The sequence below is a fragment of the Misgurnus anguillicaudatus genome, chromosome 20, assembly GCF_027580225.2.
Source record: "Misgurnus anguillicaudatus chromosome 20, ASM2758022v2, whole genome shotgun sequence".
NCBI classification, from domain to species: Eukaryota; Metazoa; Chordata; class Actinopteri; order Cypriniformes; family Cobitidae; genus Misgurnus; species Misgurnus anguillicaudatus.
The window spans coordinates 19414030-19441404 of record NC_073356.2 but is presented as its reverse complement, the minus strand read 5'-3'; the positions used below and the strand labels follow the sequence as shown (position 1 = coordinate 19441404).

At 39.7% G+C, this 27375-nt stretch overlaps 1 protein-coding gene across 1 annotated transcript in view; it reads right to left on the bottom strand.

Moving 5' to 3' along the window:
- Window positions 1-27375, bottom strand: part of thsd7aa (thrombospondin, type I, domain containing 7Aa) — a 132253-nt gene that overhangs the window by 19420 nt on the left and 85458 nt on the right. Inside the window, exons 8-21 of the mRNA XM_073858252.1 lie at window positions 22459-22711; window positions 20579-20694; window positions 19268-19400; window positions 19077-19180; window positions 17943-18137; window positions 16057-16323; window positions 13120-13298; window positions 10975-11108; window positions 10720-10873; window positions 9809-9953; window positions 9248-9363; window positions 9023-9140; window positions 4516-4661; window positions 1698-1872 (exon numbers count right to left, since the gene is read on the bottom strand). Of these exons, the coding sequence (XP_073714353.1) occupies window positions 1698-1872; window positions 4516-4661; window positions 9023-9140; window positions 9248-9363; window positions 9809-9953; window positions 10720-10873; window positions 10975-11108; window positions 13120-13298; window positions 16057-16323; window positions 17943-18137; window positions 19077-19180; window positions 19268-19400; window positions 20579-20694; window positions 22459-22711 (2235 nt within the window). The remainder of the gene's footprint in view (window positions 1-1697; window positions 1873-4515; window positions 4662-9022; window positions 9141-9247; window positions 9364-9808; window positions 9954-10719; window positions 10874-10974; window positions 11109-13119; window positions 13299-16056; window positions 16324-17942; window positions 18138-19076; window positions 19181-19267; window positions 19401-20578; window positions 20695-22458; window positions 22712-27375) is intronic.

The following is a 27375-nucleotide window of genomic DNA, read 5'->3' as shown; positions in this document are numbered from 1 at the left end:
GATTGGCTCACAATGCTAACATAAGTTAACTTACAGGCTGTGAGTCTGAAGCGGGAGGAATTATGATAATGTCGGTCTTGTCTACATCACCAATCCCAGGAAGTATACTGTTGATTACAATCCGTGTGTTTGTTGTAGTCAAAGAAAAAAGATTTATGTACGTTTGCTTTGGGGTATGTACTTATACACACTTACACACAAAAGAAAATGTAAAATGAATAGGACAATAGGTGCTCTTTAAAAGGAAAGGTGCCATAGAAGAACCATTTTTGGCTAAATGGTTCCATGAAGAGCCTTTAACATCTGAAAAACTTTTCTGTATTACAAGTTTTTCTGTGGTAAAAATATTTCTTCAGTTTATAAATGGGTAAGAAGAAATGGTTCTTTGAAGAACTTTTGAATGATTCTTTGAGGAACCAAAAATGGTTCCTCCGATTCCCAAGCTTTTTATTTTGCAACCCACTTAGGCAGGTTTAATCTATCTCAGGACCCACCAAAATGTTTTATAGAAATATGCAGATAAAAAACAGTTATGAATACAAAAAGAAAAATGTTCTCTTTTTGAAAACAGCAGTTATTTTCATGGTCATTGTATGAATTAAATGTATGTTTAATTGCCATCCCAAAATACCTGATATCAAAATAATTGTCATTAAATGTCATTAATAGGACAAATCTCGACCCACAGTTAGAAAACCCCTTCTCTATGGCATCAAGTAGCACATGTAATGAATATACAGATAAAAAGGTACCTTGATGCTCAAGGTAAAGAGAAACAGAAGAAAGATATTGAGAAAGCACAGCAGGAGTTTTACAAATTGGGGTGAAGCAAGATGCGAGTTTTAGCTTTAAAAATAAAGAATTATTGGATCAAAAGTATTTAAAAAAAAGAGAGTTGCCTGATGAAGATCAGTTGATGCAACACAACTTTCATAAAAAAAAAAAAATCAGCAAGCAGATCGTGTGCGGGAATTGTTCTTTGTATATTTTGAGACTTTTTGTCGTCTTATCCTACACACCTATCTATTGACTTCAGGTGTGCGATGCTAATTTGTTTGAAAAAAAAATGTTGGTGCATCATAATTTTCACTATCCTATTGCACAAACCTCCATTACACTTTTACAGCCACCCAGCACATGTCAAAACATTGTCTCAATACTAAAACAAACTTTCCGAACAGAAAGGTTTTCAAAAGACTGTGTAAACAGAAAGCAGTTTGCTTCCATCAATTTCCTCTGGAAGTGCAACATAGTAATTTACAAAGCTTGACATGAAGCTTAAAATACAGCTTGGATGAGGTAATACAGGAAGAGGTTGTAAAAGCTACTACAGAAGTTTGTATGAGGCAATACAGCAGCATATGTGAGGCTTTTAAACTGTAGCTATATGATATCCCAGGGAATATTTTTCACAGTGTCTCATAAAAGCCTTACTGTCTTTAATGCCAAAGTAGGTCTGTCTGATTTAAAAGGATGCTGGCAGAAAGAGCAACACAAACTTGTAAACTCTCTTTTATGCACTCCCACAGGCTAGCATTGAGGATGTTTTGATGCATGAACTAGATAATCTGAGGTAAACTTCAACTTGCCACACCAAGATCAGACACACAGCATTTAATTTGGAAACTACAGTTCATTTGGAAGTATGAACCCATATCATTGCTTGTACTGGCACTCAGTGTGACAGTAAATGTTACCTGGGCAGGGCACTGTGCAAAACTCCTGCAGGATGATCTGCTTGTCTCCATCCACTGTCTGCTCCAGGTCACTACACAGTTCCTCATCCACCATACTGCCCGGATCCTTCTTTGAACCGTCGGACACGAAGCAGGACACATTCCTGAAGCGTAAGCCCTCTCCACACCTTGCACCCTGGGTGAACATAAATGTTCACTTTAAGTATGCAAACAGACACTAGCTATAATGATAGATGCAATGTTTTGTAGTCCTACACTCTTAAAAATAGAGGTTCTAAAAGGGTTGTTTGCAGTACTGGCATAAAAACAAAGATTTTTGGTTCTCCAATGAACCTTGAAGAAACCTCTTATAGTTTGTAGAACATTTTCCACTACAATAAAACATTTTGAGCAACAGAACAGTTCTGTCTCAGATACAGAAGCGATACGTTCTGGGCCGAATCTGGCTTACATTGGGCATTTCTAGCTTAATTCTGGCTCTCTTGTGTGAAACCGTATTCGGCTAAGTTGTGTTGTGTGTATAGCCAACCAAAAGCAAAATGCACCTTCTGGCTTGAGTTTGGTCCGCCAGAAAAAAAGTTTTGGTTGGCCGAAGAGTGAAAAAAAGTTTTTTGTCATGAAGAAATAAAAAAGTCTAAATATTTTTGTCATGACAAAACAGACACAGACGTTGGGTTTTGACGTCAGGCCGACGTTGGGTTTTGACATCACATCGACGTTGGGTTTTGACCTCATATCGACATTGGGTTTTGACGTCAGGCTGACGTTGGTCTTTGACATCATGCTAACGTGGGGTTTTCTCGTCACGTTGGGTTTTTATAATATAAAATGTCTTTATATTGGCAGTTTTTTTTTACCTCAGTCCGACGTTGTGTTTTGACGTCAGTCCGACGTTGTGTTTTGACGTCAGTCCGACGTTGTGTTTTGACGTCAGTCCGAAGTTGTGTTTTGACGTCAGTCCGATGTTGTGTTTTGACGTCATGCCGACGTTGAATTTTAACGTCACGCCGTTGGGTTTTGACGTCACACCGGCGTTGGTTTTTGACGTCACACCGGCGTTGGTTTTTGACATCAGTCTGACGTTGTGTTTTGACGTCAGTCTGACGTTGTGTTTTGACGTCGGTTTTGATGTCACGCCGACATTGGTTTTTGACGTCAGGACGATGTTGGGTTTTGACATCACGTCGATGTTGGGTTTTGACATCAGGCTGACGTTGGGTTTTGACCTCACATCAACATTGTGTTTTGACGTCAGGCCGACGTTGGGTTTTTACGTCAGGCCGACGTTGGGTTTTGACGTCATGCCGACATTGGGTTTTGACGTCATGCCAACGTTGGGTTTTGACGTCAGCCCAACCGTCAATGTTGGGTTATGACATCAGGCTGACATTGGGTTTTGACATCACATCAACATTGAGTTTTGACCTCACATCGACATTGTGTTTTGACGTCATGCCGACGTTGGGTTTTGACGTCATGCCAACGTTGGGTTTTCTCGTCCGCCCGACTTTGGGTTTTGACATCACGCTGATGTTGGGTTTTATGTCAGGCCGATGCTGGGTTTTGACTCCAGTCAGAGGACTCATGACTCTGAAATGTTAAATGTTCTGCATGGAACTCTATAGCCCAAAAAATGACCTTTCAGGAACCTTTGTTAACCTTTATTTACCCTGTCAGAAAAAATATAAGAAAGGTGTTACTCAGGTGTTACTCTTTTATAAAGTAACCTTTGCATCTAAAGAGTTCATATTAGTACCTCAAAGATGCATAATGGTACCAAAGAGTCCATATAAGTACCGCAAAAGCACATACCAGTACCTCGGACGTACATATTGGTACCAAATGTATGCATATCTGTATTGGTACATTTTAGGACCTTTTAAAAGGGTACTCCCCAAGTGACAGCTTGAGACCATTTATTTACCATTTTTTTCTGACAGTGTAGAGTATACAAAAGATCCAGGATAGACTATAGGTGTGCTGGTTTATAACAGAACTGGTGAAAAATATAACTATGCTAGTCCACCAAATTCAGCATGGTCCAGAACAAAAACACATGCTGGTCTAAGCTGCTATTTTCAGCATGTACTACACAAGAAAAGCTTTTTAGAGCTGTAGACCTGGAAAGGGCAAAAGTTCTCTTAGTGACACAAAAGGGGGAGTTTTTACAAGAAATCCAGCAATGTTTCTCACTCCATTGTCTGGCCCATACCCGGCACTGTCAGCTCGCCACATTATTTTTCCATACCCACTGAAAGCGTCTTACATAAAGTAAAAGGCATTGCTGGATGAGGCTGCAGAGGGCTGTCAGAAGACACAGACTTGGAGACAGCCAGCAGAGAACAAAGAGCAACGTCAATATTCCCTCACAGCCTGCACAATGACGGAGGCATAAGGTGTAGGGGTGGGGGAATGGAGAGGAGAGAGAGGCTGTGTCTTCAGTCTGTTGTCTTTAATTAAACCTCCCGTTGGGCCCTGAAACCCAGACAGACTGGAGGAAGATGACAGCAGACAGGGCAAAGCTGAAGTGTGTTGGGGATATTCTAAATATACCTAAACGTTGACATGAACTGCTGGTGGTTTGCTGTAGGGAAGTGTGCCTCAGATAAGAAGAAACCTTGTAAAATGTTCATATCAGGAGCTTACTGTTTAGGCAAGATCTTAAAATATTGCTTGTGTGTTGCGTCATATTTACATTTATGCATTTGTCAAAAGCTTACAAGATGTGTGTTCCCTGGAGATCAAAAACCATTACCTGTGGCTTTGCTAGAACAATGCTCTACTAACTGAGATACAATAAAGAAACTGAGAAACGCACCTCAGATTTGCAAGGCGACCAAGCACTGTATCTCCAGCTGAAGCAGGGTTTCACAGGACAGGGTTTCCACTGTTCCAGCTGTGAGGAACATGGTCTCCCATCTCCTTGAGAGGCCTGGATCACCGTTCTTCTTCTCCAGAGCTTCCCTATTATGAAGAAACACTTGCAATCATGCATTTGGCAGACGCTTTTATACAAAGAGACGTCAAGGTACATTGGATCTGCATGTTTCCAGGGAAACAAAGCACATCAGATGAGCTACTGTACAGAAATGTTGCACTGTTTTTAAAGTTGTAAAACCTTTGATGTATGTTCAGACACTGTAGTTGCATATGCTCAGTTTTCCACAATAATGGAAGTACAATGCCCTAGTTTTTCTGATGCTCCTTATATACAACGTTCCTCTTGTGCTGTAACCTCCATCAGAATGACCTGATGAATGAAACAAAGGCTTTTACTCTACGTGAATCTCCTTATGTTAAACACACACCATCTGAGGTAACTCAATCCCTTCCAAAAATGGTGTCTCGTAAAACAAATTTTTTTCTGTGCAGTAATGTTTCTGTGAATAACTTCCAGACCCGGAAACCACTTTGAATATTCATCTTTCTCTGTCATGATTTTCTTAAATCGATTCCTGAGGGTTGTAGAGAGGGGTAAAGAGAAATGGAGTGCAGAATATTTCAAGCAGAAGGCGTCGTGCTGTTTAAGACTGGCGCCCAAGGGACACTTGCAATAAAACTCTGTCAATTAGGCAGGAGACCCAGTGGGAAACGCACAAGCTTGAGTCTACCACACCATCTTACACGAATGGTTGTTTCACATGCCGGATGGTGCAACAAAGAACTAAATACCACAACCATTATAAAACATCGAGAATGTTTAATATATAATAACTATGATCTTACTGAATAACTATATAACTAAAGCTATAAGATTTTTTTCATCGGTTTAAAACACACAGGCTTGGAATTGGTATATCAACGTTTTTAGTAACAGTGCAGTTAACTTGAAATATAGACCATTTACCATGTGACTCTTATGTAGAGTCCACTAACTCTGATGTCTAAATGGCTCTAGCTGCCCGTGCACCTCTGTATAGGGCCATTCCCATAAATCTTTCCCTGGTAAAGGTCACCAAGCCTTCGTGTTGTTTAGAAGTCATCAAATTCACCATCCATGGAATAAAATTCCCTTTGCATTTGCAGGTGTAATACTACGTGGTAAGAAGATGCACAGACCCTTACAGGGTACAGCGAGGCACTTCGTAGTGATCATAGCAGAATCCCCGGCCTACGCGCTGCCCTGAAGCTAGTTGTACCAGATGCAATTCATCTTCACCGCAGCCTGCCGTGATGGACTTTCCCTGCAGAGAACCCTCTGTGAACTCCTTGCTTTCCAGCAACCACAAACCCAATCAACTCCCAGCTCTATGTTTCCACTTTTTATATGCTGGCTTCTATTGGGAGAACTCGACACACAAGTGCATTGTGCTAGATTTTAGCTGTAGGGATTGCTCATATCTAGATTCGTTTTATTTCTCTCTTCCTTCTTGGCTTTTGTGCCGTTTCTCTACTGGTGGTCACGGAGCAAATGGTGTATAACTGGTTAGCAACGTGTTGCCACTGTAAATGCAGCAAAGGTTTTGGTGCTTTTTGCAATTTAAACCAATTAAAAACCGCCCACTTAGACAGTAAAGGGGGTCACACACCGGACGAGAAGCGCCACGGCGCGTAGCGTCGCGTCTAGGACAACTCGGAGGTATCGTACACCGGATGTGCATATTAGCGTGAGCTTAATCAGATAGCCTCTACTTTAAAATGCAAAATATATGTTAGCATATTTGGGACAAATGTGATGTTATTTAATGTTAAACTATGTAAGTGTCAGGATCCTGCCATAGGAGTCTTGTTTTATATTTATGTTTTATCATGATGGCAGGGTTCTGACAGCCTCATGTTCTATGTGGAGGCTCATGGCCTTGTATATTGGGTCATGTGCCTCTGGTGTCTCGTTTCTAGTCCCCGCCCCCTTGTTCTCCCTGTTAATTTTTCATTATCAGTTTATCCCTCTCACCTGTGTTGCCCTTGTTATCTTGTTTAGTTTTTCCCTATTTAATCTCCTCTTGTCTTGTGCTGGTTCATTGTGTTCTGATGTATTGTGAAATGTCTTCGTTTGTTATTCAGTTAAATGTTACATCAGTGTTTTGTTATTTCATGTTTAATGTAGTTTTGCCCCCACGTGGGCTTTTGTTTTCTGTGTTTTATGTATTAATAAATGTTTATTGTTCACTTCCCCGACATCATCTGCGCTTGGGTTCTCTTGTCCTCTGTCCAAACCCTCACAGAATGAACCAGCCACAACTGAACCCAGCAACCATGCCGCTAAAGTAAGCGCGTTCAGCGCGGTCGGAGCTGCTGAAGCCAGCTCGTTCAGCGCGGCCGAAGCCAGCGCGGCCGAAGCCAGCGCGGCCGAAGCCAGCGCGTTCAGCGCCGCCGGAGCCGCCGATGCCAGCCCGTTTAGCGCGGCCGGAGCTGCCGATGCCAGTGTGGCCGGAGCCGCCGATGCCAGCGCGTTCAGCGCGGCCAGAGCTGCCGAAGCCAGCGTCTGGTAGCCACTCCTTGGGGGGGGGGTACTGTCAGGATCCTGCCCTAGGAGTCTTGTTTTATATTTATGTTTTATCATGATGGCAGGGTTCTGACAGCCTCATGTTCTATGTGGAGGATCATGGCCTTGTATATTGGGTCATGTGGACTCAGCTTCAAAGGACTCTAAACGATCCCAAACGAGGCATAAGGGTCTTATCTAGCGAAACGATAATGACGTAATTGCGTAATGACGTCGAAAGGTCACGTGTTACATATATGAAACGCACATTTGCGAACCATTTTAAACAATAAACTGACACAAAGACATTAATTAGTATCATTCCACATACAACAACGTTGGAACGGTCCTCTTTCTCCACACTTGTAAACACTGGGGCGTAGTTTCTATACGTAATCTGTGACCTCCTGACTTGAGGTCACGCTGGTGCGTGTCAGGACCGGAGGAAGACGAGAAGTTGTGGTTTAAAAGTGCATATTTTTATTTTTCTTGCAAAAAATAATAGTCGTTTCGCTAGATAAGACCCTTATACCTGATCGTTTAGAGTTCCTTGAAACTGCAAATTTAAACTGCATTAAAACTGTTAAGTATCGGGGTCCATTAAAGTCCATTAAAATAAGAAAAATCCCGGAATGTTATCCTCAAAAAACATTATTTCTTCTCGACTGAACAAAGAAAGACATCAAGATTTTGGATGACATGGTGGTGAGTAAATTATCTGGATTTTTTTTTTTTTTTTTGCAGAAAATGGACTAAACCTTTAATCACAGTGTCGTCTTTAGAGGCAGGGCTATTAAAGATGTATCATACCATAATAATAAACAGAAATTTTACATGTATCCATTACGCAAATGCGTAATTACGCATTACTTTTATTCAAATAGATTTTTTCGATAAGGGAATCAAATCTGTGCTGTTTACATTGCTAACACATTTCTCTACCAATTGAACTACAAGAACACTATAAAACATCTAATTATTGACAATTATTAAAGAGGCTGCATTACTTTACCACATGGCAACATGAGAAATATTGACAAATATAAAATACACTACATACAAACAAGCTTTATGCCTATGATATACTTGCGTAAGTAAGTAGATTTGAGAAAGACAGTTAGGTAAATGGATTGTGGGCAGCCCATGGGCCATTTGAAGATGAGACTATCCAGTTTTTGTTTTTGTTACATTGGTTTTCCTTTAAAGACAAAAGGAAATGAAATAAATTCATGCCAGATTCCTGATTTCCGTGTATTTATGTTGCATGCAATTCCAAATACAAGCGTAAGGACAATTTATTTGTGTTAAAAGCTAAATATAACCTGCTGATTCTCTATCTTTGTGAGAATCCTCTTGCCTGGGGAGGGATTAAAGACGGTACGGTGAACTAAGCCAGTACAGGTTTCACATAGCAGCATGGTTTGCTTTATCAGTCGCTGGCCATTGGCTCTCAAAGACCTTGTGTAGTTGAGTGGTCTCTAAGGCCCCAAGCACACAAACATAACGGGACCCTAATCAATCGTTAAAGCAGATGAAATTACACCGAAGGACATCATTATCCTCCACTCAAACACTGCTTTTGGACAATAACACGATTGTTCTTAAACCATAAATTTGTTGTGGCTCTCCCCAATGCTCTTGTAATTCTACAAGAGAACTCAGTGTAATTTCCTAAAACCTGCGATTTGATGAAACCGGTCACGCTACCTAACATCAAAGACATTTTGGGCAGCGACACTCAACAGCCCTCCCGAGGCTTTGGACTATCAAACTAGCTCTAACCAGGACTGCTGAGAGTGTGAATTAACTGAGCCAGACAAATTTAATCACACTAAATTTTAGCACGTGCTGGCACATATCCAACAAACAGAGCTTTAGAGTTTCTGAGGAGTTTGTTTACCTGCAAGACCACAGGTGTGGGAGCATTCAGACCAGGACGACCATTCAGACAGCTGGCAGTTGACAGGGCACTCGACCACACAGGACGCATTCATCTGCCATTTCTTCTCAAGACCAAGCTGCAATAACACACATGAATTGAGTTTAGGAGGGTAACACAGGGTGATTGATACCTACTGTAACCATATGGAGATAAACATGGGAAGGTCAAACAATATTACTGCACCTCCTCGCAAAACTTAAGGTCCACTGACTTGGCGTCACTTCGAACACAGTCCAGCATTCGTGTTTTGAATCCAACACCGCAAACAGCTCTGTCACTCAGCTGACATGTGCTCCAGTCTGGATGTGCAATATCATAAACATTACTATTGTTATCCAATACAGTTACACATCAATGGTTGTGCCGTTTTTTAAATATCCATTTTAACAAGATGTGCCTAGAATGTGTCTGAGAAGTTAAATTTGAAATATCACATAGATCATTTGGGACAAAAGTATCTTTAGCCACATTAGTACATAGTCAGTGGCTGGGTGCGGGGCTTTGTAAGTGTGACATCACATTAACAAGAGAATCAAAACAGCATGTCTAATGAAACTGCTCTGGTTTAATGGGGATTTTTTTCATTGCAGGGTGCTTATGCTTAAACACCGTTGTTTATGTTGGCGCAAACAAGGAAACAGAATTGCACCTTTAGTAATTAAAATTGTCAAAGATAGTACCATCTGGTACCGTAGATAGCAGATACAATAGGCACTGACAGATATACATGTAGGTGATAGTTACCTGTAATATTATAGGAGTAATGGAAGCAGTTGGTGTTCACAATGCATGGTTCCCTCTCTGTGGTTGAAGGACACTGTTTCCCACCATCACCGGCCTGACGTATAGGACTGGCAGTTCTCTGCCTTGTACCATTTGCATTACATGGCTTCAATAAAAAGCAGAGAGCTTTCAATGAACAAAACAAATAAATAATGACGCTTCGAAATGTTCAGCATATGTGCAGCGGATGAATTTTGCTGTCAGATTTTCCTTGCCATTTTTGACGTTGGCAGGAAAATAAATAATCTGATGTCAGAACAGTCACATGTACAGTACAGACTTCCCACATTTTCACATCAGGGATGCTCTCTCAGTATCCATGGCAATTAGCTTCCCTTGCAGTATGGTGGCAGCATGCCTGGATATCACACTGAGAAGGAGACAAGAGTAAACCCCCCACCCCGTCCCCTGAGAGAATCCTCAATAACGCCTAAACACACTTATGCCACTGCAGACTATTTATTGTGTAAGCTCACTACCCCCCGGCAAGGCGAAGCGCTCCAAGCAACCAACCCACATCTAATCAAAACTCACTTCTCTCACCACTATTGTTTTCTGTATTTACTTATACCTGGTTCACTGCTAACCGGGAATAAGAATAATGCAGCTTTTTACTCGTGTCTCAAATTTTCCTAAACTGGAAATGGGAATGTAGGCTTTAGTGGTTGATCTATCTGCGCCTAGCCAATCAGCATGCATTTAAATATCAGACATTCAAGGTACGTGTGCATTAAAAAATGTTAGCTCAGCCTCATCATATGCACCATACTGTGTGAAAAATTAAGTTAGGACCAAATTACCCATTACAACACCCTGGAGCGCAATCGGGTGTGCTGTATCACACATTAGACTTTATAGGCTGATTTTCTCACCAGTGGGCATCGACTCCATGAACCCCAGTCAGTTAAAACACAATCCTCTGGACAGGGCAGCTTGCTCTCTCTGGCTCCAAGAGGCATCTCGTCTGGATCACAGAGATAGTCCTCTACAGGATCCGAAGGCCCATCTACAGTGTTCTGCATGCACCTTTTTATAAAAGATACAGTATATAATTATCTGTTATGGAGGTCTTATTCAACTAAAATAAAATTTCCAGTGTTGTTAATGAAGTTTTGAGTTACTCATACCTCACTTTCCTCGTCTGTACACCTTCCCCACAGTTTTCCTTTAGATCGACATTGCTGACCTTCCAGACGCTCCATGGTTCAGCCACCCAAACATACTGACTGCAGTCACTCAGACATGGCACCACTTCATACACCTAAAAAACACAACAATTACAGCAGGAGAACTGCAACCCTCTTATCTGAAAGTTTATTGCTGCGTTCACACCAAGGGCGAATAGAGCCTCTGGTGCGAATGATTTGAATGTTAAGTCAATGTAAAGATGCGTTTACGTGCGTTTGGAGCTCTCGCGGCGCGAATGAGGCGCTTAGCGCGGCTGACGCGCGAATTACGCAAATTGAGCATTGCCACGGGAAACGCGCGAGTTGCAAAATCTGAACTTTGGCGGAAAGTCGCACCGCGTTAACCAATCAGGAGCTTGCTCTAGTAGTGACGTGATTACAGGAAGCGAACGGAAGCCCCTCCCATGACGCAAATTTCCGTGTGAATGTCTCAAATGACTAGAATTTCACCTCTGGCTTTCATTTTCATGAATGAAGCGAGTAAACTCAAAATGTTCAAGCATCCATCTACGCACGAATAGCAAATTTTTTGGCGTGTTTGGCGTGAATCCAGCATAAGGGTACATTTACATAAAGACATTGTAATAAAAACTGATACGTTTTACTTTCACAGTAATTACTGTATGTTTCACGTGCCAACAACAAATTCACATTAAACACTGTATTTTGTAGTTTACAAGGTGATAATGGTAAAAAGAAAAAAAAAACTTTTTTGTTGTGTGAATGAGCCGCCAATGGTGTCATGTAAACAAAACATTTTGAAAGTGAATCAGAGGATAGTTTACCTTAAAATAACAAATCTGTCATCATTTACTCACCCTCAAGTTTTTCCAAACTTTTAATATAAAATAATTTTTATCTGCTGAATACAATGGAATGTGTTTTGAAAATTTTTAATAACCAAACAGATCTGGGGCACCATTCCCTTTCATAGTATTATTTTCTCCTACTATGGAAGTCAATGGTGCCCAAGATCTGCTTGGTTACTGTACAAACATTCTTCAAAATATCTTCCCTTTGTATTCAGCAAAACAAAAATATGTTTATAGTAAGTATAGGGTGAGTAAATGATGACAGATCTTTCTTTTCTATCACTTTAAATTTCGAGGGCTTTGTTTTGCTCATAGACTCATGAATTGAAGCAAATAATGTCCAACCATGGTCGCCGCCATGTTACGGAAAAACGTCAGTTTCGAGCCAAGGCATCGGCAGGAGGAATCATCTGGGGAGCCAGAGGTGGAGCTGCAGTGTCAAATGTTTGTGCGCCCAATTCAACCACGCCAATCATAACGGCACGCCCCGTTTCTATAGCATCAAACTACTAGCTAAAATGAAACTTATCACAAAAATGAACAGTTGAACATATATCAGCATGATAACAACTACCTTAAAGGACCAAAACCATCTTTCGAAAAATTTTATTAGAAGTGTAAATAATTTTTTAATTTAGAGCAGAGTCCCATTCGTTGGCATGGAGAGGGCGTGGTTTATGACTTGTACTGCAGCCAGCCACCATGGGGCTATCAAGCAGCCAAAGACTTCACTTGTCAAGATGTATAAGGCACACCCGGTTTCGTAGTTGACTGTGTAAAAGTGTTATTTGGCAGTGACCTTCTTAATATTCATTAGCCATAGTGGCCAGGATTATAAAATACATTACCTATTGTTCTGTATATTTATCAAGATGAGTCATGAAATGATCATTTCTTTACTATATGAAATGTATAATTTTATAAATATTAATATATTGGCAAGATATTTACCTGAGCCTGTGGCAGGATTTCCACAATGAGAAGCGAGGAGATGAAAAGAAGAATAGAGAAGAATAGAGAAGTTAGATCAATCACTTAGCTTTGTAAATTCATACTGTTTCAGCCCAGCAGTCTTTAAAATATATAACGCTGTGATGTAGAATACAATACCCCATGATATTAACATATTAGCAGCCCTATCTCTGTGCATTAAAAAAACATGTTATTCTGTTTGGTCTTTTGATCAAATATTTATAACCCCCTTCTATTTAATCATTAAAACAAGATGAACATTATCCAACACCATTAAACATCATTCAGAGCTTCTACGTGCCTGATTAACATGGTCTAGTTTCGGGCAGGGCCTTCCGCCGTTATAAGGTTTCTCTCGAAGCCACTTTGATCGTACTTTGACTCCACTGCCACACGACTTGCTACACCGGGACCAGTTTGACCACTCGCTGAGTTTGCAGTCCGATGGGCAGGGGATAATACAGGCTTCTTCAATATAACCTGTAGGAGAGCAATATTTGAAATTGTGTTTCTACAAGGTTAACATGAAGTTAAAAGCAAGATGATTGGTTACTAGATACATTATGACAAATGAAACAGGGCATGTTTTGCATTAAAGTCACAGTTTTGGCTTTATCCCTGACAGTCTGCTAAAATTCCAATTTACCCCATGACATGCAAAGGTTCATGGTAGGAACGTTAAATATGATTGGTGTAATAATATATCTGCAATAGAGACAGAACGCAGTTATGCAAATTTTAAAAACCACGCCCACCGGGTGGGGGACAATCCAACCACCTCCAAAAGTGGATCGCCGACTACGTTTCCCCTAGTGGACGCAGTTCTACTAATAGAAGTACCATGAAAAGTTGCCTGTTTTCACTTTTGTGTCTTTAAACTCTCATTTTTTGGGGGGTCGACGGCTTATAAAAACGTATTTCTGGGTATTTTGGCTTGTTAGCTGTACATCTTGTCACACAGCAGCTTTTAGACATTATTCTGTTTTTTGTTATAAGCCAGAAATGACAAGGAGGCAGCCTCTCGCAATACAAAGTCAATGGAGACGGTTGGATTGTTTTCCCCCCGATGGGCGTGGTTTTCAGGTTATGACGCGCTGCGCTCTGTCTCTATACTGAATTATTAAAGATGATTGTTTAAAGAGTAACTAAACCCTAAACCAACTTTTTTTAGTTAATGATCTGTAAGAATGGGGCGTTATTAGTGCTGTTCATTGATTTTAGTTAGTTTTTTGACATTTGGATATAAAGTGTTTCAATACTATAATATATGGTGTAAAAACGTCTGAGTGCTGCCCTCTTCAGGTTGAACGGTGGCTACTGCAGTTGAATTTTCTTATTGGATGTTGGGTCCAAAAAATGACTCGTGACGTAAGCAGGTTCAAGCTCACCACGCCCTTGTTACGATCTCACCACACACTTGGTATGAGCTTAGTTCGTCCCCTCTATCTCCGTTGGGATCTGCCCACTTTTCTTGCATTTTTCAAATATTGCCAGTGGGTGGAGTCGGGCTCTGACCAGGGGTTTAGTTACGCTTTAAACAGCATCTCATTTATGATGTGCTGTTTCTTTAAACCAACCTGCCCTACAATACCCCACATGTACTGTAAACTGTATTAGACAATACATGCTATTGAATTTTGATGTTATAAAAGTAATGAGATGCCACATTTTTATATAAATGACCACTAAGAGGGCGGTAACAAATTTAAGAGCAAACTAAGATTGTGCAGCGCTTGCAGAAAAACACAAAGACCAATTCTTGTTGCTGGTTGTCAAAGCACACTGTGAGAAATATAATTTGCTCACTCGCTGATCCTGACATGTACCTTGACATCCTGTCTATGGGTCGATGAGTAACCAAAATTCTGCTGTCTAGGCATGAAAAATTGCTTGCCAAAAAGGATGAATACGATGCAGAGATAGGTCTCAATCACCATTATCTGATGTATATATTTAAATCAGCACCACAAGCATTTTTGCTTTGGCGGCTGGCAACTGCATTTTACGGCAAAACATAAAAGATAATTATAATGTCCCTAGGTGAACTCAGAATTACTGTGCATTAAAAAGTGTCCATCTTTATACTTTTATACACGAATACACCCAAAGCACAAGACAAAAATCATGTTGTGTCTAAAATATCTGCATCAACTTGAACCCAGTGCACAGAATACCTATATCAGAAACATTTCTTCCCATAGCTTGATTGAATACACACTATCACCCCCGCGCCCCAATGAATTGCCTCGGGCAACGCGCCAATTCGGCAGCCTCATAAAATAAAACCATGCTGCATATGGTGAGGAGCAGGGCGTCTGATTGGGGCAAGGGATGTCTCAGAGGCGGCAGAAGTGAAATGCTCTGCCTCTGTCAGCGTATCATCACACCAGGGATGCTATGTCTTTGAGCCTCTCACACGGTCCATATGAGAAAAGTGTGACTCATAAAGACATAGTTCTTAATGTCACTGAGCTCCTGCATTGCTCAAAACATTGCACATGCTTTGATCTTGCGCTGCAGTTGTCCACAGCCTAATCTTGTGCTGGGAGGATTGGATGGATTGCTTAAGGCTCCAGTCTGATGTCTATATCCACATTGATTTTGCTTTGACCATGAGTGGGTGCAAACTGAAACCATGCAATAGTCAAGTACAGTATTGTTTTAACAGATTGTGCAAAATCTCAAAAGGTCCCCCTGTGGTGAATTTTTTAAAAATGTTTATATGTCTATGTGGTGTGGTTTAGTATGATTTATGGGAAAATGATGGACAAAATCATCAGTTTACACCATTGCTTAGTATTTTGTGCATAAAACTGCAGTTTGCCTAAACTTACAAACGTGCTGACTAAGTAAATCAGGTAGTCTGAGCTGGTGTGATGGAGTGGAGGCGGGGCTATTTTGCATATTAATGTACACATATACTAAATGAAGCAAGGATGTATAGTTAAATTCAAGCCATTTTAAGGCCTAAATACATTATTTTCACATGTCAAAAACACTTAAATATATAATTTTAATAATCAAAGATGGATTTTATAGGATAAAATTACCAACTTCGGGGGAACTTTAAATACTCTAAATAGTCATATGCATTACCAATGACAAAACAAAGGGATCTATGTGTAATTTTTCTAAACCAATATGCATAGACAATCATAAATAAGGCTATTTTAGGTTGGATTTTCCCACTGTGACTCTTTTTGTCTGAGAACCCCATACGTTATTACTGTCAACCCACCGTGACTGTTGCAACGTGATGTCTCCACAAGGCGGTTGTCCTGGTCATAACACACCATAGCTTGATACCGGTAGCCCTGGCCGCATTCCTTGATATCACCTTGAACTTTCATACCCAAAAGTCCCTCCACACGTCCACCTTCAGGCAGTATGCAGTCGGACCAGTTCCCGACAGGCTGGGCGTTGTACTTGTTGCACGGGCAGTACTGTGTCTCGCTCAAAGGGTACATCTGGGTGTTTTTACACTGTTCCCTTTTTTTGCTTTTACCTAAGAATGCAAAAGCACTTAGTTTAGAAGTTCAAAGTCATGCCTTCTATTAATAAGACATTTTAATGCTTAGATAAATACATCTTATTAAATAATATAGAATACAGTTTAAACCAATCAAGTTTTAATTAATATTAGGAATACATATAGAGAAAGTGTATGTAATCTTTTCTGAAGTGGGCTCAAAGCAGACTTTTAAAAGCGCAATTTAGTCTGTGTTACATAAGCTTCTAAATCAGTGACTGACCTCCTTCACACTAAAGGTTAAGCAAGATTTTTCCCTCAGGGGAGATTTAATCACACCAGTCTAATTGATGCCGTTTAGCTGAATTATTTTTTATCACAGAAGTGTATGAATACTACACTAACAAAATTCGCATTTAGTAAGCATTTAAAACTTCTTAATTCTACCAAGTGATCAGCGATTTTTATGACATCATTCTGCACTTCTGCTTCTTATAAGATTGCAGGTTGTGAAGTAAACTATTTTAAAGAAGGTGGAGTCACTCAGTATGCTCTGTCCTAACTTTCTGCACTGTCAAAAATAAAGCTACATAATAAAATGTTGTACCTTTACTGGTACATTACTCTACCTTAAGGAACTATTGTGTACCTTTAAAGGTTTTAACGTACACAATTAGGGTACAATATCATACCCCAAAAGCAGTGGCGGCTCGTGACTGCACTTCCTAGGATGCGCTAATTCAAAATAAGTGTTCGGATTGTCACGTGTGTGGTTCCCTTTTCCAAAATATGTGTCATGCGTGTGGAGAGATCCTGTGTGCATCACGTGTTTTGTCAAAATAAGTGCCTGCTGCACACGCGTCAAAACCGTTTATGATAAAAGAGACACTCACGTTCCCTAAATACACACAACACACTCCCTTAACAGTAAACTCTGATTACGCATGAGATTGTGCGAGTATCTGGCACATGCGAGCGTCTCCTTTCAAGTTCAAGTTCAAGACAGCAGGCACTCATTTAGGCATGACACGTGATGCGCACACGATCTCTCAAAGCGCAGAACACATATTTTGAATTGACGAACCACACACATGACAAGCTACATACATGTTGTGACGAACTTCGCATCGTGCACTTCAAAAAAAGAAGTCACCAGCCATCACTGCCCAAAAGTTACAACATCTCAATGTGTTGTATACCCATAAAGGTACAAAAAATGAACCTTTGAGGGTACCACCCAGCGACAGAAAAAGTACCTTTTAATACCTTTTTTCTGACAGTGCATTGCAGTTGAAATGACATAAACATATCAAACAAAGATGCACATTTCAAGGAACCTTCATACTGTAAGACAATGCATGAATTTGTCTTGTTTCCACCACTTTGAAGCAATATGCACATCTAGTAAAAATATGTTTTGTTATTACACTGCATGCAATGACAACATCTGTAGTATAAGCGAATGTAAATACTTTTGCAAAGGACAGCAAGAGATTTAAAAATATCAAAATAAACATCGTTAAACATCAAGTGTCAAACAAACATAGGTGAGAGTAATCTGTTTGTGGGTTCGATAAGTCAAAGACCACCTTGGCTGAATGCATTATTAATGGAACAGCTATGTGTACAGTTTATCTGTACGGTCCCAGTCTTACCAACAAGAGTCCGCTTCCTGGTCCGCACACCTACACAGTCAGCTGCACAGGATGAGAATTTGGACCAGGCTGTAAGCTGGCAGTCATCCTGGCATGGAAGCTGACATAACTGAGTGAGTTGAGGCATAGGACCAGCAAACTTTAGACACGCAGCAACATCTGCAGGACCACCGTCCAACTTCTTACAAGAGACAGCTGAGAGAGAAAGAGAGAGCGAAAAAAATCATAAACTGATAATAATACTAGTAAAAGGAGCAAAACTAAATGCGATAAAGAGAGAGAAAATACCACAAGCTAATAAAACTCTTAAATTCACACTGATAAGGATCAGGCATCTCTCACCAGTAAAGCCGCAGATATTGAATAAAGATAAGCATCTTGTGATGGATTACACGAGAGGGCAGTTTAATGCCTATTGACTTGAGCTGAACGGATCCAGACATATATCGTTGAAACCGTTTGAAAGCAATTGTATTGGATTGCTTCTTCAGCCGTGTCTGTGTATGGCAGGATACTATTACGGGTAATGGTTGCTAATGCAGCTGTGCTGAAGAGAGCTGGGTATCTTGATATCCAAAGAAGCTCATGTTGTGGTTCTAATGTGAGTTTGAGAATAATTTACAGACAGTCTCTTGCATTTTTTTTTTTTTTTTGAATAATATCCACTTGATACTAAATGGGAAGTCTTCTATTAAAACTATAAATTTACACCAGGTTAAAATTTTATATGTAATACTGTGGTAAATGCACTGAGATACTCCTCGCATGTAACATCCACTGTCTGCAGGCAAATAACCCAAGACTCCCATCTTATCATCAAATATGTTTTTCAACCACTCCACGGTAATGGGTCTTTATTTAAACCCCTGAAGTATTTATTGGTGAGAGTCGCATCAAAAGGTTAATCTTTTGGCTGCTTCTGAATCTCTTAAAAAACATTTACTTTGTATCTAAAGGCATTAATGTTGTTTGCAAAAGCCAGAAGTAGGGCGCTTTGATGCAGATTCTCAGTCACAGATCAAATTACCACCAATCTCATGCATTTACCACACGCTTATAGGAACCAAGGTACCGACAGAGTTATTTTGACAGCATGATTGAAATATGTAGGATCATTGGGATTCTGTATAGTACCTCTAGCCTGTAGTCCTGGTCCACAGCTCTCCTGAGCTCCAGGGCTGTCCTGCCGAATGCTCCAGGGCACCAGCTGACACCTTCGCCACTTGTGGGTTTTCCACCTGGGGCACAGATATTGGCATTTCATCCATTTTTAAGCACGGACATGAATTAATAATCACTGCAGGAATTAGATTTTGAGAAAAGACCTGTAGCCTTGACAAACAGAGGAGGCCTCGCATTCCTTTTCCTGGTAGAGCACTTCTGGACAGTCCTGGCCTCCATTGGCTGGAAGCTGTAGTGTGATGCGTTTCCTGGATTGCTTCTTTTTGATGGCACCACCTAAATATATATGAGAAAATTGGCAGAAAGTATAAAACTGTCAAAAATAAAAAGAAAACATTTACACTTTAATGGGCTGTGTTGCATTTACCAAGGTTTGCAGCCGACTTTAGCCTTAATATATTCAGAATGGCAATACATTCAAGCTGCCATCTGCTTTGTGGTTTGATGGCTATAATATTAGTTGCTATTTAAAAATGAATGAGGCTGCAATGCTCAGCTATTCTCTTTTAAATAAGCTTGAATCTGTGATTCATATTCTCGTTGAAGTTCTCCACTAAGCAAAGGCATTGCCAAACATCTCATTGTGGATTATTGGTTTTCATTTTTTAACATTGTGCCATTGTGCTTCCTTAGAGGATGCTCTTCCATAGCTCCGGAGATATAATTTGTTTGTCTTTTTGGTATTAACTAGATTTAATTGTTAATGGAAAATAAATAACATTACCCAGGTCATCCTGGTCTTGATGAGAAATATTTAGTGAATGTTTATATTACCGTGTTCTTCATTTCAGAAAGTGTCTTATTTTTTAATTTACAGTATCTGATTACTCTATATGAAAAAAAAAAACCCTGACAAATCTGATTTCCGTTTTTCCTTTCGCTTGCGAGTCTGTATAAGAAGGTTACAGTATAATCTGAGATGATAAGTCACTTTATTTTTACATATAGATATAATAAGGGCCAGCAGAAGGGGAAGTCAATAAACAGGTGTAGAATCAAAGCATGTGCACACAGCAGCAGATGCGCTTTCAAAGTATCAGGTGTGACATTCGTATTAAACATTATTCCAACAAGCAATTGCAATGCATCACATAACAAATTGCTCAGATATTGGCTCCTTATTATAATATTTGTTCTGCTTCCTATAGATGATGTTGCCAAGCAACAATGCCTCTTTATTGTGCTGATAGAGCCATTGTGGGAACAAAGAATCTCTTTAAACAGTTCTGTTGGAGAGCTAAAGAAGCTACAAATAATTTATGCATGTATCCTTACAGAAAAGAAATATAGTCAACAAAAGAAACTCCAGCACAAAGTGGCATTAACATCCCTTTTGATTATTTTCTATTCATCTCCAGTTCAGTATAAAGCTAAAGAAGTGCACCCAGAATATTGAAAAATATTGAGCATTGTCTACTTTTTCTATAAGCATGTTTTAAAAAACAGAACAGCACCTGTGTTGCACGCAGAGGGACAGGGGGTCCAATCACTGTATGGGGTGACGATACAGTCTCTCTTACAGGGTAGAAGACATGGTCTTACTGTGTCTGGACGCAGGCTCTCTGGACACCTACATTTAAACACATTTAAAGAGGAGGGAAATGTTTACAACACATTGAAAATAAGGTTCAAGATTTTAAACAAATATGATACAAAATGAGGAACTATTGATGATTCTGCATCTTTCTATTGATGGCAAACATAAGCACATTTATGACCATATTAACTTCAGATTTTCCAGAAGTATATACTCTTTAAAGTATATCATGCTGAGATAACAAGAATGATCAGGTTTTGCATGCATATGTATGCTTAGGTGTATATGTATTCAACAATTTCGTGTTGTATGGCTAAAGCAAATAATAATGCATTTCTTGAAACTGAAGAACAATGGGGTAAGCGGGGGCACAAACTAACGCGGGGTTAATTGTAACACGGCTACTTTACATATTTTTACGGGGCGGAGCAATCTGTGCTTTTAGTCTTTTTCTCTTACTGTCAGATCTCCTGTGAATTTGTGAAAAGTTTTGATGTGTTTTGGTTTTGGAGGCATGGAAGTAAATTTCTATCATTTTTTTTCTGAGTTGGGTGTGTAAGTCACCGAATTCAACCTTGTATCATTTTAATCACAGTTTTGATACCTAAAACATAACACCATTTTGAAACATGTCAGCAACTCTGACTGATAGCTGGGATTGAAATCATTTTTACACAGTGGGGTTAGTTGTAACACAATGAAAATGAATACAATGTAAAAATTATACATTATCAGGGGAAATAACTCACAATTATGATTTTTTTTTGTCTTAACTGTGCAGCACTTTCAAAAAAATCTATTTATATGCATTGATGCTTAATACAAGGATGGTTAGATGAAAGATCTTGAATGGATGAATGTGTAGATCTATTTATTATAGGCAGATATATAAATAATATCCACCTTTAGTATAGACAGAATTGTATTGAATTAGTTGTGTTTGTCTCTAGCAGGTGTTACAACGAACTCTGTTTGTTACAATTAACCGGACCTATGGGGTAAGTTTTAACGTTTGCACTCCTGTCACTGTTGGTGTATTTGTATGATAACGGTTGGTCCAATTCAAACTAACTAAGTGTTCATCTGTAGAAGAGATTTGTGTTTTGATTGTGTAAAAAAATGATTAATCTAACCTAAATATGTTTTGAATGATAGAGCCAAAGTCAAAAAGCTTTACTTTGTGCCCGATATCTTCTGCATAAAACATGATTTTAATGTCAACAATTGCATTTTTATAATCATCATATACCTTGAAAATATGACCTTTCCTTCCCCATCCTGTTCATATACATGTCCTTCCTATTTTTCTTTTCCACAAAATCCTAATGATCAGCATGCCGCACACGTGTGTGAATCTGCATGCGTATATGAATGTGTAGATCAGCGGGCAAAGCCCAGCACATGAATAAGCCCTTGTAGAAAGAAAGCGGGCCTCATTTACATTTCCAGCATGAGGTCCCTGAGCTTGACACCCTATTTTCATAGTCACTGACAGAATAATGCAGCTATTAAACTGAATAAATAAACACATCCTTTCCCCCTGTTGACGCTTTGGGGGGAAGACCAGATCTAGATACTACTGGTACAGAGATCATCAAGCTACAATCTCTCTGTCAATAAAGATCAAGTAAGCACAAAAAGACTGAGCAGTATAAATAGAGTACTTATTCTGATTCAATATCTGTTCAAACTAAAGTTTGAGGCTGCTTAAAGGCTAGACAATGCACAAAGCAGTATGAGGATCTAATTGTACCTTATAATCAACACAAACATTTATGCATATTTCTTGCAACATACTTTTTTGGTGGCACTTGGCCCACGTTGACCCGGACACAGATGACTTTGCGTGTCTGCATTCCTACAGAGCAGAAGGCCTCATTACTGCCGACTCCCGCTCCGCCACGGCCCATCGAGCTGTTGGCAGAGGGAACAGAGGTGTCCTCTATGCATTGACCCCAGGGTCCCGTCTGCCAGTGGTACACGGTGCAGGGATGATCATTGCAGCTGCGCACCTCCTGCAGGGCACTGCTGTTGGGGCACTGACCCCCACCTAAAAGATAAAAGGGGTAGGAAGGTGAATTCTGGGTAATTCATAAACCTCAACTTTAACAATGGTTTAACTGTTAGTAGATCTGGCATTTCACCATCCTTTATATTAATTAGGCTGTTTGACTCGCTCCTCAAGGGTCACATGCAGCAGAGATCAGCTCTGACATTATTCAAAAAAACCTAAAGTAACTTTCAATGTCTATTGATTATTAATGTTAAAATTAAAGATTGGTGTGAAAAAAAGGAAGTTAGATCTAACCTCTGCTTCATTTATACCCGAAAATAAATAATATATAATAATAATACCCGAAAATGTATGAAAAACATCAACAATGACAATTAAGATGAAGGATGTGATGCTACAGTTTAATTAATTTATTTGTTTATTTATCATTGCTTGGTTTTCATTAAAACTCGCATTCATGCAAAACAACAGAATCCCTATGGAGTGGTTTTAGTTATTATCTCAACTGGATACCAATAAATTTGTAAACGCTAAACCGGTGAAAGAGAAAAAGCAAGGCTTGTTTGAAAAGCATCTAAATAATGAATAATTGACTTATTGTATTCTTTGTAGCAGTGCAGCACAAGTCTTTCAGTAGCTTATTTATAAAAGAGTTATCGACTATTATCCCACACTTCATTACACACTACAATCATTATCAATGCTTGCTGTGAGCTTCTAGATAGACAAAATAATACCCAGATAAAAACTTCACAGTTACAAAGAGAAGGTTATTTGACATCCAAAGCTTCTCATAATGTTTCAGGGCATGCCAGGACAGTGCATTAGCAGAGCTTCAAAAAGCTGCATCACAATCACATTGTTTGAAATAGGGATTATCACTCCCTCTGCTTATTTATTGACCTGTGACTCAGATGAAGATTAATCCTTTGTACAATTATAAAAGTGAGTCTGTGCACAGCTCAGAGTAATTGCATGTGGTTCACAACACCACAAAAAGCTGCAGCTCATGTCTGCATCTACTTTTGTATTAATATTCTCTTGGTCAAAGTGCCTTTAGGGAAGTCACCCCACTAGGCGGCCATGTTTGCAATGCCTCCAGGCAGTTATTTCAGTCATGCAAGACTAAAGTCCTACCTACATTGAATAGGGAAAGACAGATATTTCTGAAGTCACATGCTAAAATCACAATTAAACAACATATGTCTGACCAACAATTAACTCTGCCGTATCACAACTTTTGTTTCTTAAGCTCAAAACCACCTTTGGTTATTTCAGCTACTGCACATGTACACAAATTGTAAAGGGACTGTAAAGAGCCCCTCCCCCAAAATAATAGTTATCGATTGACGATTGGTTCTTTTAACTGGAAGGCGGGACTGTCGTCGCCAAAGCGGCCATATTGTGCATTGCACTGTCCCAGTAGTACTCAATCTTGTTATATGCACTATCTTTGTCTTTGTTGAATGCAACAGTGCCTGCATAAAATTGGCAATAAATTGTTGGCTTTCGAACCAACAAACTTTTGTGTTTTACTGCAACTTAATCATATTTGCATGCACTGGATGGTTCAGGGTGAATGAAGTTGTCCAGGACCTGGGGTTTGCATTAGGCTCCATAAGGTGGTCACATAAATGGTGAAGGTCATTTTGGGACAATAAACAATACAACAGGGATTGATATTTACAAAAATTTAAATTATCACAAACATTGTTAATATAAACTAAGAAAAACAAGGGACCCAAAACGGAACCCTGAGGAACACCCGTAGTTACAAGGAATGGGTTTGACAGATCGTTGCCATATTTGACCATTTGTGAACGATTGGTCAAGTAGCTATGAAACCACTTGACTGCATTACATACAATGCCAGCTCTTAAAATATTTTTCGTAATGCAATTACGTTTAATTTACGTTTCATTCATACAATGACAAAGATCATAAAATCTACATTACAAAAAGAGAAGAAATGTTAATTTAAAAAATCTTTTGGAGGGTCCTTGATTGAATAACTTAGTAAGGTAGCCAAAAAGCAAACTAAAATTGGCTAATATGATATATTTTAAATTCATGAAGGTAAACACAATAAACAGACAGCACAATGACCTCTCCATTAGGCTGAGGCAGATGGCAAGCAAGTCTGTATCTGCTCAACTTCATGCTACTGTCAGCACACACCTGCCTTCTTACACGCTCCTCATCAATTTGTGCATCGTCCCCCGATCATTTGAAAGCTAATAATTTGAGTACCACAGCACGCAGCGCAACTCGCCACAGGGCAAAACTCATCACTGCACATATGTGGCCACACATTCATGCTGAAACTAAATATAACACAGCCTCGCTCCACACACGTATCAAACACATTGCCTTTGATTTTGATGCGCTCTGGATGGGGCTTATATACCATAGACTAGTGCTACCGTGACCATAACAATTATGTGATGCTGAAGAAAACCAAGCTGTTAACTCTCAGTCAGCAGTGCGAGTCATTTTCCCTCAAGCTGCATATTTGTGGAAATGAAGTACGGGCGAGTGTCTAAAAGAGGTGAAGATGAGGTTTTAGCCTACAAGCATTAGTCTATTTCACATCAGACGCACTCCTACAGCTCGAGCTCACCTGAGGTTTGAATCACTCAATGCTCAGGGATACTCATTTACATCCAGATAGGAATTTTTTAATGAATCTGCTCATATGGAGAAATGCTTGACTTGCACATAGGAGAGAAATGCTTTTAGCGATTTGTAATCAGTTAATTTCTTTTAAATATCAGTTTGAAGATATTCGTTAAATACAATAACAATGTACTGTAGATATACACAGGTGTGTGTCTTTTAAGGCCACATCCACACAAAGCCAGTGCTTCCCCTATCCGATTTTTTTCTGTCCTTTCATAAATAAAGGCCTTTTAAGGATAATCAATGCGATTTTGTAAAATAAAATATACATATTTAAAACTTTACAAATTAAAATAGCTAGCTTCCGATAACGCCACCATCTTAGGAAAGTACCAGCGTAGTGTACGCACTTTTCGTAGTGACGTATAACGAATGCAGAGCGTTGTTTTGCTCCCTGATCTGTGCCTCCCCCCTACGCATATGAAAAGTGCCTACACTACATTGATACTCTCTCCTGAATGCGGAGGAATCTAAGATGGCGGCAATAATACAAATAATACAATTGATTATTTAATATAAAGATTGGAAGAACTAGAAATATTTAAAAATATCTGAATATGTGTTCGTATGAAAAAGGATGGACATATGTAATTGTGGCTTAAGGGGGTGTGCGCACCAAAACTTCAACGCCCACGGCCGGCACATGTTTTCACTTGTTTCCAATGAAAGCTCGGCGTTTTTCAAATAAGCCAGCAGTTAACTTTTTTTTCGTCCTGAAAACCAGCGCTCTGTGTTTCCGCGCTCAACGCTGATGGGCGAGACTTAAATATTCAACTTTGGGTAAAAAGCTCCGCTCGTCAATGTCAGTTCTCACATGGCTGTCTAATCACAGTGAAGTAGGGGCGGAACATTACCACAGCAACCAACCGGCTCACATCTCAAGTATCACAGCTACCAAAGCTCTCAGCTGAAAAAAGCTGGCACTCAGCTGAAAAAACAGCTGACATTCGGCGTTGTCCAGGCGTTTTCAGCCGCGTTTAAAAATGTTGGTGTCCACAACCCCCCTTAGGGTAAGTAAATCATGAAGTAATTTTTATTTTTGGCCGAACTATCCCTTTAAGGAGCACGTCGTAGTGAGGATGTGTGTGTCATCTCAACAAGTTACCGTTCAGCTCTTTGAATTTAGATATAGGAGTTTTAAATATAGAGCAACATTCACAACGAGAAATTTGTGCAAACTGGAATAATGCAGAGACCAGGGAGCTCCTCACTATCAGTGCTAAAACTGAGATTGATCACCAGCCTCATAGAACAGCACGCGTTATGGTACATTCACACAGGGCGAAAGCGTTAACCCTTCTCATATACTTTTAGTGGGTGCCGTCATGCGTTGCCAAACTGAATTGTGGATCCGTCAACGTCGCGTCACTGCCGTTGCTCGCGGCAGAAGTTGAAAATGTCTTGACTTTTCAAGCACCAACACGTGCATCAACCAATCAGATCGCCTTCTGCAAATAACCTACACTGTAAAAAATTTGCTGTAATTTTGCAGCTGGTTGCCAGTAACTTACTGTAGAAGATAAAGTCTGACAATGTTTCATGTTCATTTAACTTTGAACAAAATGTTGCCAGTAAATAACATAAATGTAAAATCTACAGTAAGTTACTGACAGCTAGTTGCCAGTAATACCAATTAATACTGTAATTTCTACAGACATTTTTTACAGTGTAGTGCGAGTCAGCCAATTACATTTATGCAAGACCCAAGCATGTGTTTGGCTGTGATTGGCTGTTGGCCACGCTTCAGACAAAACTCCTGTCAAGCATTAACGTTCAAGTTCATGATCAGATTAGAAAAGAAATGCATGTGCATGGTTTTTCAAGAGAGAAATAGTGCATCATAAGAAAACATGGATCCAAGTATTTTCCTTAATCTGTGTGAGAAAAGGTCTAACATATAAAGATTGGCTGTACACACAAAGACGCAAGGGTGTCTGTTTCAGATTTATCCACCCTGGGACCCGGTTTAAAAAAAATAGCAGATTCAGGCTCCCAAACGGCAGATCCGTCTGGTCAAAATG